Source organism: Pagrus pagrus, assembly GCF_965226575.1.
Source record: "Pagrus pagrus genome assembly, chromosome: 6".
Classification (NCBI taxonomy): Eukaryota; Metazoa; Chordata; class Actinopteri; order Spariformes; family Sparidae; genus Pagrus; species Pagrus pagrus.
Genome location: NC_140190.1, coordinates 5,845,875 through 5,862,355, shown reverse-complemented (window position 1 = coordinate 5,862,355; position 16,481 = coordinate 5,845,875). Strand labels below are relative to the sequence as shown.

Here is a 16,481-nt window from a genome sequence, read left to right as displayed (position 1 = left end):
TGCTGCAGTTTCTAAGAGGTCAAACCAGTCGGCCAGTCTCACAGCAGACATCTTTACATGTCATAGCAGGAGAAGCACAGGTGTTCTTAATAACATTAACGATGGCTCTGTTCCACTGAAATGTCCCAGTGAGCCAGCGGGCACAGCCATCGTTACTGTTATTAATTTCACCTGTGCTTCCCCTGCTGCGACAAGTAAAGATGTCCGTTATGAAAAAGCTCCACGGGTGGATAAATAATAATACTGACTGAAAAAAGAACTATTCAGTAAGGCTGGACGTCTCCCTTGATGTGTACTTCTTACCATATAAATCAGCAAATATTAAAATACTTACTTTTATAGCACATTTTCCTCCTCTTGAAGTTGAGCACTGTGTAGTTGTTGGCATGGATGGTCAGATTGAGCTGCACTGTTAAAACAGCCTCTCCATCTACATTGCCGGAACAGAGGAGGTCCACTCTAAACACTGTAGAGACACACACACACACACACACACACACACACACACACACACACACACACACACACACACACACACACACTTTTCAAGTTCAAATCTTCATATGTGTGATGTATGATTTCACAATGACGTTACGGTATTGCCAAGAAATGAGAAATTTAGAAACTAATTCCCGTGCAATGCACCGTTTTACTGGAGGTTAAATGCCGGACGATTTCTTGGCTCTAAGCATCAGGCAACCAGCAGGAAATTGCCGTTTCTGGCCAAGAAATAGTCGGGCACATAACCCCCCTCACACTGTAATGTCTCTTTTTCATATGTGTGTTTTTGTATGGATTTGAAAAAAAGATATATAATGTCCTAATTAGAGATCGTTATAAAGGACATCAATGCCAAAGACCATTTGGCAGTATGTCTACGGCAAAATTATGTTTTGCATGTGTAATTTGCAGCCTAATATACTATATATATATATATATAAGCATTTAATAAGTTGTATAAATATCCAAGACTGAGTTACGAGAGTAGACCATCTAAACATCATTAATTAGCTTACATAAAAGTGGTCGTTTAAAAGATGTTTAAAATAATCTATTTCTGGATATTGTTATTGTTATCGTTCTTGGCGTGGACGGTCCATTACTTTGTTTCCAGTCTTTATGCAAAGCTAAGCTAACTCCCTGCTGGCTCTAGCTTCATATTAACAGACAGATATGATAGTAGTATCAATCTTTCCATCTTCAAAAAGGGCAGCTATCTGACATACCAGAGGGAACGTAGGGCACCTCCCCCTGACTGGAGATATTGCTCCGTGGTTGGTTCATGACAACAGGGTTCTCCATGTGGAAACCAAGCCGGTATTCAACCTATAAACAAACGACACATGAACACATCAATATCTGCTTTCTTGTACATGTCTGCAAGGCAAATTCTTATTAAGTGATTAATCAATAATTTCCAATGCTGCGACTTACCTTTGTCTTAGAATGCCATGTGAAGTGGAGGCTGTTGGTCTCACTGGGCACAGGCAGGGTGAAGGAGAGAGCGTAATGGTTCACCACATTGTCTCGCACATAGTACAGCTCTGCATCCAGGCCTGTGTGAGGACAGAGGATAGAAAAATGTACCATATGAGAAAATGTTGAGATCAATTTATTGAACATCACAAAGAAGAGAAACTCCTAAATTGGACATAGCAGACAGGAAAACCTGAGGAAACTGGTAAAATATCCACTCAAACTGCCAGCTTGGATTAGAAGGGTTTCCCCCAATAAGAGAGATAGACTAACCACATCTGTTAGCACTTGAGACCTCTTAGTGCCCGGGTGAAAAACTTCAAAACTTTCAAGTGAGACAACATCCAAAATATGACCGCAATTTTCTAACCGGGACACCAAAGTGGGCAGGGGAAGGGTTAAGAGGAGGGGACTGGAATGCCTTAGATAGAAAAATGTGAACTTGCATACAAAAACCACAGTCAAAAGCATTCAGTCTTTAGTGAATGCATAGTTCAGGAAATGCCATAATGCTAGCTAGATGGGCTGGTACTGTATGCAGTGTTTACTTCTTACTCTCTTTAACAGAGTCAAAGCTAAACAGTTGTTTTTACAGCATTAAAAAGTCATAATGTGTGCTGGTGAAATCCCCAACCCTGGCCTGGGGCAGTGCTATCAGTCCTTGAAAGCGTCTGTCTGGCAGAGTGGGGTCTGTCTATCAGTCTCTGAGTATCTAGTTGAAAGAGAGGGGAAGAATGTGCCCAGGCTCCCCCAATAGCCTCAGGCTGTCTCTCAGAGCTCTGGCTCATAGACCTTTCTCACATTGGCTCAATTAAAAACATTCTCAAGTATTTACCAAGTCAGAGAGGGGATGGGTGTTACATAAAGAAGCATCTAACCAAGCCAGAGAGAGTGTTACGCTGATGGCTTTGCTTTCCTTGAATTAAGAAACTACTACTTTTAATTTTTCACTAAAACAGATGGGTATGGTTAAATTTTGTTCAATACATGTTAAATTAAATGTAAAGGTCAAGAATTATATTCATATGTTTATAATGACTAAAAAATAAAAGTTCATTCTTAACATGACAGTCAAACTCAGTTTAGAGAGTTTAATTTAACTCCCCAGAGAAATTTAGAAAGTAGACCCTTAAATCAAGTTTTATTTTGTCTTAGTTGCAATATTATTGTGTAGTATTTCCAGTGTACAACACTCCAGGGCTGCACGATATGTTATAAAAATCATAGTGTAGTCGTTTTTACATACATTTGTGACAATTAGTGGGAGTGATAATTTATGCATCAGAATTTTCACTTTCCATTAAAAAAAATATGAAGACTGTTGATGTAACAAACAGGTTTGCTTATATCAGATTTATAGATCAGGACAGATCTGCAATACTACAGTACCTTATTATAATGCTGTTATTTATCATTATCAAAAAAGGGCAACTTTTACTATTTGAAAATTGCACTTGGCCATACCACAATTTTGACAATACTTAAATTAAATTGAGCAGCACTATATTCAAAGATAAGCCAATTAAAGGAATCATTTTATTTATTTATTTTTTTCCCTTTGGCATTAACTAAACTTTTTTTTGCTTTGCTAGTCATTAGTGCGTTTATTGGCATGAATATGATTTTTTGGCTAATTTACAGACAAATAGTCACCTCGTCATTCATTCCATGTAACGTAGATGGCCACTTGGTGAATGTAATGTTGTGTATTCACTCTCCTGAGGGAAATATTAGGCTAACTGGCTGCTAAATTACACGTGATGTTCACAAGACAGACTGAATCCAGCTGCCTTCTGCATCTGAAAACAATGCGGTAAGAGTACAGAGAGGGAACCCTAACAGTACAAGTGTGGACAGTAAAACCAAAACAATGAGCTGAGAACACTATAGGGCTCAGTAAATATATGAATAAGAAAATGCTGCAATAAATGTACTCAATAGTGATCCAGGCTGAAATGTTGTTCATACTGCTCAACTCTTCTATGCAGTCTCTCCTGTGTGTATTATAAAATGTAGGCAGTAACCACACAGCCACACAGTTTAGTCATGTCATAACTGCCCTTCTCATGCTCACCTCAACATGTGTCCACACTGCTTTGATACCAATTAAACTATTCAACCAGACAAAAAGGCCAAACAAGGACCAGTGTGAGCTCAAGTTTGTCCCTCCCATAACACCATAGCCATCCACCCTAACTTCAGCAACTTCAAAACAGGAATGTGAAGGAATGGCAACGGGAGCCCGTCAGTGTACACAGACAGAGAATAAGTGGTTCCCGAGGTTAAGGACGTTGAACCATGCACTGCAGCTTCATCACTGACTCACACTCTCTGCTCTCTGGAATCTGAAAACAGCATTACTAGAAGGTGTGCCTGTAAACAAGATTCTTGTTAGTTAGTGTTTGGGCACAACATACAAAGTGCCTCACTACATCATCGTGGTGTTTGCCACTACAGATGCAAACATCTCTCATGCTCCAGTCTTCTTACACACTAATGGAAAATAACAACATCGTTTTGAATTCCAGCAGGATAACTTGGCAGCATGTTATGTTTTGAGGGATTATTTCCTGCTGGACATTTCCATTTGTCTCTGCTGGTGTCGAGAGATTAACAATAGCAAGGGCAGAACAAACTGTGTCACCTGCACTGATCTGAAAACACTCAACTCCAGCACACTTGAGCATCGGAAAATCACGAGCATCAGAATCTGAATTAACCCTTACAGTAACGAGTCCTTTATTTTTTATACACTGAAAGCTGTTTACCATACTGCATGAAATTAACGACACCAAATGTTGTTGGTGAACTAACCTAGAAATCGTTTTACAAGTCATATTGATACCTCACATGTTACAGTATATTCTGTCGTAGTGAAAACACCTTTTCATGAATTGGTGTAAATAAGCCCTTCTATCAAGAAGCACATACAAGCATGTGCAACTACAGTACGCTTTGATAAAACTTAATAAAACAAGTTTACTGTTGATGCTTTTCATGCACAGGCCTGTCTCAATAGATGTTCTGACATACAATCATCTTCACATATTTAAAGGCATGATTCTTTCCTAACTTTCTGTTTGACGTAGACAGCAGCTTGGTTTTTGGTGGTTTGTATACTATTTTATATTCAGGAGGATACTACTTTGTTGATGCTAGAGCTTTAATTGTATATGCATCAATGGATATACTGACCAACTTAATAAAGTAGTCTCTGACCAGAAGATATCCGAAGAAATCACTTTTCAAGGCTTTATGTATAGGTGTTTAAAAGACTCTAAGACACCATGATCACTAGTCGTAGTGCAGAAAGTGGTTACACTTTATATGCCTAGTGCCTAAAATGCATATCAAGACAGGAAGTATTAAAGTCTGCATTGCATGCCAACCATTCCACTACTCTTCTTTGCTTCTTCACTGTCATATCAGCAGTCCTTGCTAGGCAGCAATGTAATAATCCCCAATGCATGGCAGGGAAAGCCCACCCTTATCTGTAGGTAGTAGGTGGGTCTCACATCCACAGCCAATCACAATCTTGGGTGACAAAATCAAATATCACAATTTCTTTTGACGTAACAGGCCCTACTTCAGTACTATTACTATTGGTATTTTCACAAAGTACTAGACTAATACTTTGATCAGTAATCATCAGTAATGTTGATATAATGACTATGTGGGTAAAGGAAAGTATCAAAGCAAGTAGTACAGCCTGGTAAGTTCAGAAAATGACATCACTTTACTGTAATGCAGCCTTTAAAACCAGGTAAAAACAACACTTATGTCATATCAAAATATAACTATATCAAAAACCAAAGACAATTTACAGGTATAGTCTCCTATCACAATAACAATATATATCATATACAGTGCATTCAGAAAGTATTGAGACCGCTTCACTTTTTCCACATTTTATTCTGTTGCAGCCTTATGCTAACATACTTTAAACTATTTTTCCCCCCTCATCAAGCTACACTCAATGCACCATAATGACAAAGCGGAAACATTTAGAGATTTTTGCAAATTTATTCAAAAGGAAAAACGGAAATATCAAAGTATTCAGACCGTTTTGCTATGACAAAAGTCCCCCTGTGGTAAATTCAATTGATTAGGCATGACACCATCACTGCAACACTCCACCAATCAGGGCTTTATGGGAGAGTGGCCAGACAGAAAACCTCTCCTAAAGGGAAAGACACATGAAAGCATGCTTGGTGTTTGTAAAAAAAAAAGCACCTAAAGGCCAATTAGACTGTGAGAAACAAGATTCTCCGGTCTGATGAAACCAAGATTGAACCGTTTTGCCTCAGTTCTCGGTCGAAGGTATACCCTCCAACAGGACAATGATCCGAAGAACACAGCCAAGACAAGTCAGGAGTGGCTTAGGGACAACTCTGTGAATGTCCTTGAGTGTCCCAGCCAGAGCCCTGACTTGAACCCAATCGAACATCTCTGGAGAGACCTGAAAGTGGCTGTCTACTGATGGTCCTAACCCAACCTTACAGAGCTCATGAGGATCTGCAGAGAAGAATGGCAGAAAATCCCCAAATCCAGGTGGGCAAAGCTTGTCGTGTCACACCCAAGAAGACTCGATGCTGTAATCGCCCATTTGTGGTCACTTCACTAACAACTTTTCCCCTTTCTATATTCTTAACAGGAATCTTAGCATTTTTAAAAGGCAGCCGAGTCGGATGAATCAAGCCAAACGAGAGAGAAAGGCTTCTGTTAGCGAAACATTCGGACACTGCCAATTAAATGCCATGCAGTACATCTGTTGGAAAATAATGAAAGATTGTCAGATGCTCAACTTCATTGGTTTCATTGGGATTCAACACAAAACAAACCACATGTTCTTTTCCATGAAACACCTTGCTGACATTCCTAGAGTACCAACACATTATACCTCTGACCTTCCCACATTCAATCCTCTGTTGTTGACCACTGAGCAGCTCCACTGGAGTAGGATTTAAGTACCTTGCTCAAGGGCTCATCAACACTTCTTTCACTGTGGGAGGATTACCCCCTCACTTCTCCCTCGCACCTTTCTTTTACCGATTGAGACATAGAAACTGACATGGATACTTTTAGATAACATCACATATAAATTCTTATAAATGTACTAAAATAGACCATTCTTTTAATATACAGATGTCAACACAGGAATATAAGTCGTGGACTAATAAATCAAAGTTTGTCTTGACATTTTGGTCTACAAAGCTTTAAGTAGACATGCAGTGTTCTCCTGCAAGCAGTGGATCACGTTGCAGACTTTGAAAGAGGAGAACAAAAGGTGGCAGTGGCCAGGTGGTAAGGTCCAGGACAGATACAACAAAGACCCTCTTGTGCACACAGTCGACACTATACCTCCCAAAGCCTTCATCCCTGAGTGCTCAGGAGATAAACACTCCCTCCAGCCTCTCACTGGGAAGATACTGGCCACATTAACCAAGGAAGGAGAAAATGAGGGCCTGCGTGAAACTCTATCAACTGGAAACTCCAAACAAATCCACAGGCATGAATGAGGCAGGAGAAGGGGAGGATAATGTACGACGGATCTCAAGATCTGAGATATCGGACAAACAAGAGGGCTACAAACTGAGGACACCGGGGTTTGGACTGTGATTAAAAAAGACATCATGTGAAGTAACTCAATGCTATAGTCACTGGATTTGATGGGTAGTTTAGTCTGTCAGCTGACATAATAAAAAAGGAATGTCATGACATGAAAATTATAACATGATTGATGACACATTTAAACTAAATTAATAGGCAGAGCTTTACGTGCCGATTGAAATGATGGCAGGTTAAACTCTCTAATACAGGGCATATGCCGTCACTTTTTAGATTCAGCAAGGACAATACACTTTAATAGTGACACTACACTTTGTTCAAAATGCACATAACAAAGAGTGTGACCTTTTTTTTCCACAAGAAAATACAATTTTGGCTTTTGAAATCCCCAAATAGCCACCCTTTGATTTAATTATATCCACTCTAATACGAGGCATTAGGTTAACAATTTGAGCAGGAAATCACCTGACACGTCATCCCACCTCACAGTCCGCTCTCTGAGACATGTAGGGCACTGGAGAGGTTGTTTTGCTTCAACTCTCTATTTGGGTTATAAAGTCTGCAAAATCGAGTGCGTGACTTGAGTTGTTATAGCAAGAAATGTCTAAGTGTAATGGAAACAGACTCTTTAGGTTACTGAACAGACCAAAACATAAGATCTGCGTGGAGCAATGAGGAGACTGTAACCTTTCTCTAATGAATGCATAAAACAAACATAAATGCCTTATTTCCATCTCGTTTTCAACAGTTTTCATTTTGACTGGCACATCACAGTAGTGGGTGGAAAGATGCGTCAATTTTCATTTTCTAACCCTTTCATGAAATTCAGCTGAAATATGTCCTACAGTTGAATGGAAACATAAATTGTGTGTAGCGCTGTACCGAATGGTTTGAAGCATTTTTAAGTTTTATTCATCACATTGATTTTTAAAGTCAACATTCAAATGCATATCGCAAGGACTTTGCTTAGTGTTGGAGAGGACGGGCAGAGCGGAGGGAAAGATGGCAGCAGACAGCTGCTGAGAGCTGGGGAGCTCTGAAGGAAGCACCAGGGCCAGACCGAAGCTTCTGGAGGAGCAAACCCCCAGAGTCACACCAGATACTGCTCGGATCCAGAGCCGTTTATCAGAGAGAGGAGAGCTCAGAGTCGGTTTTAAATTTCTGGGATTACCAAATGGATTTCCTTTAACTTCAACCTGTCAGCAGAATCGAGCCACAGAGGTACTGACTTGACTGTTTTACTATAATTAGTCTCCCTTCGTTCACTGCTGACTGGGGGGGGATGTCCGTCACTTCATGAACTGACTGACAAGAGAGGGTAATAAAAGAAAAAAGACACTGGAAGGAAATAACTGAATGAACTGGAGTCTGGTGAGTGCTGAACTGAACACAGACACACAAAACCTTGCTGCCTGCTGTTTTCGCTGTTATCTTACAGCTAATATACAGTACTCTAGCTTTTTTTAAAAACACAAATAATCTTGCAGTCAAACTCGTGCGAGTAACGCAAGATTGATATTTGCTTATTTTTTATGGTGATGATGTCATAAAATATGACGATGACAACATTTCAATGCTTCTTTTGAAACCTTCAACAGAAGCTTTGAATTAAAAAGAAAAGCAAAGACATTCAGTACAGCGTCAGCTTTTACACTGGCAGCCGTGCACCTTTTCATGCTAAAGGAAAGGCTTTCCTGCATGTCCCAACTGAAAACCACCACGTTTCTTTTACTTCCAGCCACAAAAGCATCAAAGTTTTTAAATGAAAATCCTAGTAACAATGGAGAATAAAACTATCATGATTTATGTAGTATGTTATCTGAAAAACACAACCAAACATCCAGACCAAAGTCACCAACTAAGCTTTAATAGTTGGCCTACAACAGCAGCACTCCAGTCACATCTGAAAGCATCTTCCAGCTAGAAGAAAAACACACATTAAGTCACAATCTCTGTGGTTTTCTTTGACTCGCTTCAAAGAAACCATACATCAGTTTTCCTCTTTTATTCTATGAAGTGCCCTAAGGGCAGACAAGGATGAAGGCAGAGTAAGGAAACTGAGCAAGGCTGTCTGCCGCACTCCCTTTATAGGCACTTCGTTGATGGTTATTCATTGCTTGAAGGGGCTCCTCAGTTTACTCAACAAATACCAAATGGTTTACTGAAAAAATGATTAGCTGTTTGCAGCAGAATTACTTCATCTTGAGCTGACTAACGGGTCATTTAGGGGGTCTCACGCACCCACCTAATTCATCTATTTTTGGATGCTGTTTTACATGGGCAGCTTTGTGAGCATCGCCGCAGTTTGAAAGCCTGGGCTGTGTGTGCAAGGTCAAATATTTTTGTATTTTTTTTAGGGTTAGAAAGGTGTGCTTCGTAACTAAATTATATTATTTTAGAACAGCTCCAGAAAATCTGACTCCATCATCTACTGCTCCAAATATTTCCTCATTTCTGCAACATAATAGCAAAATTAATTCAATGTAACTCAAGCATGACAACAGTTTCAATAGAATAAGCAGAAAAAAACATGACCATATATTTCCGTTGCCGATGTTCCAATTTAAACACAAGAGCAACACTTTACAAAATGGGAATCTCCTGTAAAGCAGCGACCCATCTTTTGTCTAAGCGCAGCAGCTTTTAGACAAAAGATGTGAAAGCAGGGGCTCCGCTATTCAACCACAGGATCCTTGGAGAGTGGCATGAAGGAAATGAATGCTGCTGCCAATCACTCCTCACTGTTCACGGGCTCTTTTTCAAAGCCTCTGCTTGCCTTTCAGCTCTTTGGAGGAGGGGAGAGCGGCTGGTTAACCGACATGCACTTGGCTCACGGTGATTTTACACACTTGCTCACATTTTGTAGGAGCCATTTTTGCCAGTTCATCGAGAAGAAATTAAACCAAACTCTGATTGGGTGGTTAGAAAAAATGACCACATTGCTAGGATCTTCCCTGATGGAAGTCACAATGAAATAAAATGGAAAATGTCATTGCTTTTTAAGATAACAATGTGAGGTAGTTGTAATATCAGGTGGAGTTTGTCTGATCAGAATCCATCAACAACTGTTGCTGCACAACGAACAAACATGCTTCCCTTTCCCACGACCAAAGTATTGGAAAAAAACGATTTTAATGAGGAACTGCTTATTTTGTCTGCACAATACTAATTTTGGTTGGGGACCTGGTAGCTTTGGTTTTGCTTTGACTGGAAAAGCCCAGATCTACTACAGAGACACAGTACATATGCCATGCAAGCTAGAAAACAGACTCTCACAGTGCTTACTTTCCACCAAGAAACATTCCTCAGAGTAATGTGTTAGGGATCAAGCCGACTGTGATTCTACCATGGAAAACTGGGCTTGAAAGGTCATTATTATAGGAGACAGCAAATGAATATACAGAAAACTTATTTATACTTCATCCCTCATCTTCTAAACTATCACAAAAATGGTCAGAACGCCAGTAAACAGGGAAAGAAAGAAACCTATTGAAGCCTATGAAACCGATGGCATAGCTTGGGTCATGGGCCTCATGAATGTAGTCTCTAACACCACTTTTAACCCCAAATTAGCATGTATATGCAGCTTTTTAAATGCAGGTAAGCCTGCTAAAAATAGGCGTTTTACTTTTTTAACATTGCCAGGAGATGAGTTTGCCTTTTCATGTTTATTTTTCGCACACATAAAAAAGGAAACAGTAGAAAGCAGCAGACCAGGTTTCAAAAGCCTTAATCAATATTCTGAATTAGACACGTAATTTTTTCTGGAGCTGATAACAGACGTTGCTTAGGAGTGTTTATTGTGTATTGTTTATTAAGGATCCCCATTAGCCGACGCACAAACGCCAGGCTAGTCTTCCTGGGGTCCTTTTTAAAAGTTCAATATAAAACAACAATTCACAGATCCAGTTACAATAGAAAGAAAAAGAAAACAGAAGAAACAGAAGAAAAGAAAGACTGAGTCTTACTTCTTTCTGGTCTCTGTTGAGTTGCACATGTGCAGTACCAATAGAGGCAGACAAGCACAGAAGACACTAACAACATTTACTTTTTAAATATCTTTTACTTCAGATACTCTGTCAAACTCAGCACCGACTGAACTATGTTGAAGTGCTGCTTGAACAGAGACGGATATAAAAGTATGAACAAGCCCGCCCACATTGACACACGTCATATCATTGTGCCGTGTGCACCCAGGTGTTGCGTTTTCATCACAGCCGATTGGAGGTGGAGACAATAAACACCCATGACTGCTGCAGAGTAGTGTGTTAACACACATTCACATTAAAGACAAAAGCCAGATGCTAGTGGGTGTAAGTGGGTTTTTTCCTCCAGTGTGAAAGGGGTATAAGAGTCACCTGGTGTTTAGTGAACAGTGTGATGCAGCGAACAGTGACATATGGTACCTGCTGGTGCACTTAGGGCTAAATACTTTGGGTTGTCGTTTAATAGACAAGTAAAGTTCTCTGGTTACAGCTTCTGCTGTAATCTGCCACCTTTCTCTGTTTTAAAATCATTGTAAACTGATTTATCTTTGGGTTTTAGACTGTTGGTCGGACAAAATAAGAGATCTGGATATGGCAACTGTGTCAGCCATTTTTTGATGCTTTGAAGACTAACTGATTAAGCAATTGTTGTCTCTCCCCAGGGACTGAATTAGACCTTTTGTTTCCTGCTCATGAATACATGTTTAACCTGTATGTCCCTTCATTACACTCCAGAAATCTGTAACTGTTAACACTGAAGCCTGGAAGAATGAGGTGGTTTTACATCTACAAAGATCAAGTGTGATCTCAGAACCAGCTTTTGACTGAAATTGGCATTTGTAACTTGTCATGTTAAGCAACACAATTCAAACCCAGGATTCAGAACTTGGGTGCGGGGTAGGGGTAGGGTAGGAATGACTGTCGACAGTAAGGTTCATGAGACAGACAGTTCACTACCCATTAGTCATATGCAAAAACAATCAGGGATGCTTCCTGCAGTTCATCCATAGTCAAACACGCTGTGTATGCAAAACCCTGTTTCAATCCAAGCATGACTTTTCCTGTTCCTTACCAACCCCCTGAGGCTCAGGTATTTTGTTAAAGTTATCAACATGAAATCCTGAATGGACAGTCCATCTGTTCGAGAGGCAGAGAGACCACAGCAAGGCTGCATTACTTGGTGATGTCACTTTTTCCCTCTCACAATAATGTCTCTATGCTTTACTGGCAAATACAATTGTATTACTTCATTGTTATCATTTGCAATGAATAGGAATCTAGCGGAGCCAATGAATTTTTAAAACCCTAAAAATGGGTCAGGATGGAGCTTAGTGAGGATTTTACAAGTTCAACTTCTTTCCATTATTTACTGTTTTAGAGGTGATCAGCTCAAAACAATGATATGATGTGCTCAAAATTTAACTGGAAGATTATGACTATGTGTCACTATCCACCAGCTGTCAGTTATTTACACTAACGAGGTAGCTCATTAGCAGTTCACAGTGACATGAGCAGATTGTACAGACACCAGCACACTGAGAGCATCTCTACTAGACATCAGCCAAGACTGTAATTTTGCAGATATGAACATAAATAGGTTACACTGGAAAAATTAGCCTGTGTGAAAGTAGCAGCCGACAAAAAAATATCTCACCTCTTACAGCTTGTTAAGACACTTATTCTGTGTTGAAATCTTGGTTCTTGTGACTCTCAAATCGCCATTTAAACATGGCCATGATTAATCATTCAGACCGCCAATATTTCAACAAAAGGCAGACATTTTGATTTGTCTTTGTAGCTCAGGTGTTACAACAACATTAACAATGGCTCCATTTCATTAAAGTTTCCCAAGCCATTAAAGTGAGCCAGCATGAACAACACCAGGACCCTGAAACTGAAGCAGCTAAATGGAATTCAGCCATCCTTCACTTTATTATTTACAACATGTGATTTTCCTGCTATGAACATTTTAAGGTTTTTTAGAAATTATAATAAAGAAGAAGATGCTTGGAGTAAATTCTAATTAAATTGTGTAGATAAGTGAAGATTACCGTGTCAGTGCACTGATGTCATTTTGGACGATCAAGTTTATAGTCAAACTGTAAAATATCTCGCCGCCGTTACATATCGTCATCATTGCAAAAAAAAAATGTGTGTATAACACCTGATATATTGATATCAGAATTGTTTTACTCTCTAATAAAGTTGGCCACAAAAATTGATTATCGGTCGACCCTTTTCTAGTTTCTCCAGAAACTCTACAACATTAAAAAGCCGCAGGGCACCCTGTGGAGTTTATAGAACGATTTTAGTAGATTACATAATTCTTTCGTCAACAGGAAGTGGTATTTAATTCAAGCTAACTTTAGGTTTTAACAATTGTTACTACATGACAAACTACATGACAAACATACAACACAAACTGTGGCTCTCTGCGTGAAAGTACAGTGAGAACAGTCCCCAGCAGCCTATCTCCAGTGCCCATGTGATGCCAGCTTCACCACATGTTTTTCCTACAGTTGCCTCGCATCATGGAAGTTTCTGTCCACACATACTTTTAGCTCGGCGCTCATAGTTGTCAAACATTAAAAGATTTCTCTAAACGACCAGACAAGGTTTCAACCAAGCCACAAGAGAGGCCCTCATTTGGCAACACAAGATGAACTATAGCCTGATGTAGAACAAGAAGAACCAAAAGGGACAGAGTCAGCCTCCGGTGTAACACCAGGCAGATTATAGAGGGGAGGAAATGTTTTTTTAAACGGCACAATACTTAAATTCTCTTGGCAAACAAGCCAGAGACCAAAACCATCTAGTTTAACTGTTTACATATTTTAAAGCATCAGAAGATCTGGTAAAACTCCCTAAATTTGCATCGACATGATGCTCATGAGTTAAACATCAAAAAGAGCCTAAACATAGAAACAATAATTTTTATTTAATGGCTGGCAGCACTGAATAACTCTGCATATACTGAGCATATAGAGGTTTGTCAACACAGACCTGGACGCAGTTGATGCTTTCTGCTTGGGGAATGGACAACTCATTTTGCTGAGACCTACTGAATCACATCGGATGCCAAAATGCTGATGCTACTACAAGATGATGATACATTTCTTTACAGCAGCTGCACATTCGTCAATTGCAGTATCAGCTTCCTCCCTCCACAAAGAGTTTACACACTAGCACTTCTACCCGTTCATTAGACTTGTACAGTGGCACTCACATGGCAAATGACTAGTTCCCAACTGCACCCTCCAGACATCTTCAGTAAACCCTAAATTAACAATTAGGACCAATCCATGGACTGGCTCGAAACTTGGCATCAGGATAAAGGATATTAGTGCATTTACGGCCAAACTGTGAAGGAGAAACAGCAACATTTGATCTATTTTGCAGGTTGATGGGGTTTTTTTGTGTAAAGTACCATACATAAGACACAACAGCACTATCAACACTCTGGACCAAACTCAGCTCACTTCATAAAACCCAACACTGACAACTCAACCACAAGTATCTGGGTCTGCTTATTGTATTTAAATGTACAGTTTAGTCACTTCCTCCTTTCCAGAATTCCTGGTGACACACCAGCAGACCTTTCTTGATGCAGACGAGGTCAAACTCACTAACAGCTGTGAATCTGCTTCTCGCTTCGTGTCCGTTTTCTTAATGATGGAACATCGTACAAAACAGCTGCACTGATTTAAGTGAAAGATCCACACTTGATATGTACAGGTTTTGTGAATTATTGCATCTTGATCTATAGAGACACCTAATATCTCAACTCTTACAGATCAATTACAGCCCAACTGTATATTGTTTTTATGATGGCACAGGGTATATTTCATGGTAGATGATTATCTGACATATACCTACAGTGTGACGTCTTTGTAATAACAATAAATGTGATATTATTCTGTTATTTCGAGCTGCAACTAGTCATTTGATTGATAAGTCAATCGGCAGCTTAATTTTTTTTTTTTTTTATTAGCGCTTAATCATTTAAGTCACGTTTCAAGCAAAAATATTGAATATTTGCTGTTTTTCCTGCTCCTTACATTTAAAGATTTACTGCTTTTTTTTGTCATGTTTGAAAGTAAATGAAGAGTTTTGGGGTTTTTAGACTGTTGGTTGAACATAAGAAGCAATTTTAAAGGCCTCGCTTTGGCCTCCTGGAAATTGTGATGAGCGTTTCTTCCGCTCTTTTGACATTTCATTGACACAAATTCAGCAGATTGATCGATAATAAAAAAATAATAGTTAGTTGCAGCCTTATTATCATGATTACTTTAAGTCCAACTGTCCCTTTGAAACCTTGCGAAACGTATCCTTCGACATGATCCTGAGGTTTTGAAAATGTTCAGGCATACTTTTCCTTTATTTCAACCCAGTTTCAAGTTACCATGGGTTCGCCACACAATTAGCACATCAAATGATCAAAGTGATAATGTGTGCAGCACATGTTGTCCTTCCTGAGTGTTACAGTTAACTTTGCATACTGCTTACAGACTTACATCTTGATCTCATGCTCTTTGGCTGAAAGTTAAAGGCTCTACTGTGTGGCAGGCAGGAAGCACTTAAAGTCAAATTGCTGTTAGGCTAATCTCACACAATACGAGTCAGTTGTAATACTTCAGTGAGGTTTTGAGAGGAAAACTCCAGATATGAAGGGGCTCACTGGCACAGCTGACTCACAACACACACACACACTCAGACACCCTGATAAGAAAGTTTGAAGACTTTACATGCGGGCCTTCTTACCTAAAAGCTTCTTCACCTCCTCCACACTCATGTAAATGTTGACACTAGGGCTGTTGTTGTTGTTGTTGTTGTTGTTGTTGACGCCCGAAGGGCTGCTGGGGTTGTTGGCCAGGCAGCCGGCCCCTTCCAGCAGCAGGAGGAAGAAGAAGCCCCCGAGCCTCCACAGCACCGAGTGTGGCCAACCTCGGGACTCAGGCGGGCTGCCAGAGCCGTGAATCAACCCCAACATAGCAGCGGTCGTCTGGCTCGCAGTTGTTCTCGCTGTTCGCCCGATTTCTTTCTCATCCGTATCTGAAGTTAATCCCGAGAGGCAACATTACGAGTTACTTCACGCCGCAGCGCCACTTCTAGCCGTTCACTCCTTTCCCCCACTAGCCTAGTTTTTTGTCCTTACTCGCTAGCTGAGACGGGCTAAGTTAGCCGGAGCGGGCTAACTTTCGTCGGGTTGTGCTAACCGTCCGCGGTCAGACTGTCGGTGACTGTTGGAACGTTCGGGATATTTACGACGTTTTCCCGAGACATAAAACACACACCGGATACCGCCACATTGCGGGACTTTGATTCACGCAGGTCAAAACGAAAGAGGGGGGAAAAAGTTCCGCCAAGCAGCAAACTAGCTAATACATCCAGCTTCCTCCCTCCATGGGCTTTCCTCCCGTTGCTTTTTCCTCACTATCTCAGTTTTCACTC

The 16,481-nt window shown here is 40.1% G+C and overlaps 1 protein-coding gene across 7 annotated transcripts in view; it reads right to left on the bottom strand.

Moving 5' to 3' along the window:
• LOC311258773 (sushi, nidogen and EGF-like domain-containing protein 1) overlaps positions 1 to 16,481 on the bottom strand; it is a gene marked incomplete at its 5' end in the record, with an annotated part of 69,416 nt that overhangs the window by 22,981 nt on the left and 29,954 nt on the right. For all 7 annotated transcript variants that reach the window (XM_084355344.1, XM_084355349.1, XM_084355346.1 and 4 more), the window contains 3 exons: positions 335 to 466; positions 1,227 to 1,326; positions 1,435 to 1,556. In XM_084355344.1, the coding sequence (XP_084211470.1) occupies positions 335 to 466; positions 1,227 to 1,326; positions 1,435 to 1,556 (354 nt within the window). The remainder of the gene's footprint in view (positions 1 to 334; positions 467 to 1,226; positions 1,327 to 1,434; positions 1,557 to 16,481) is intronic.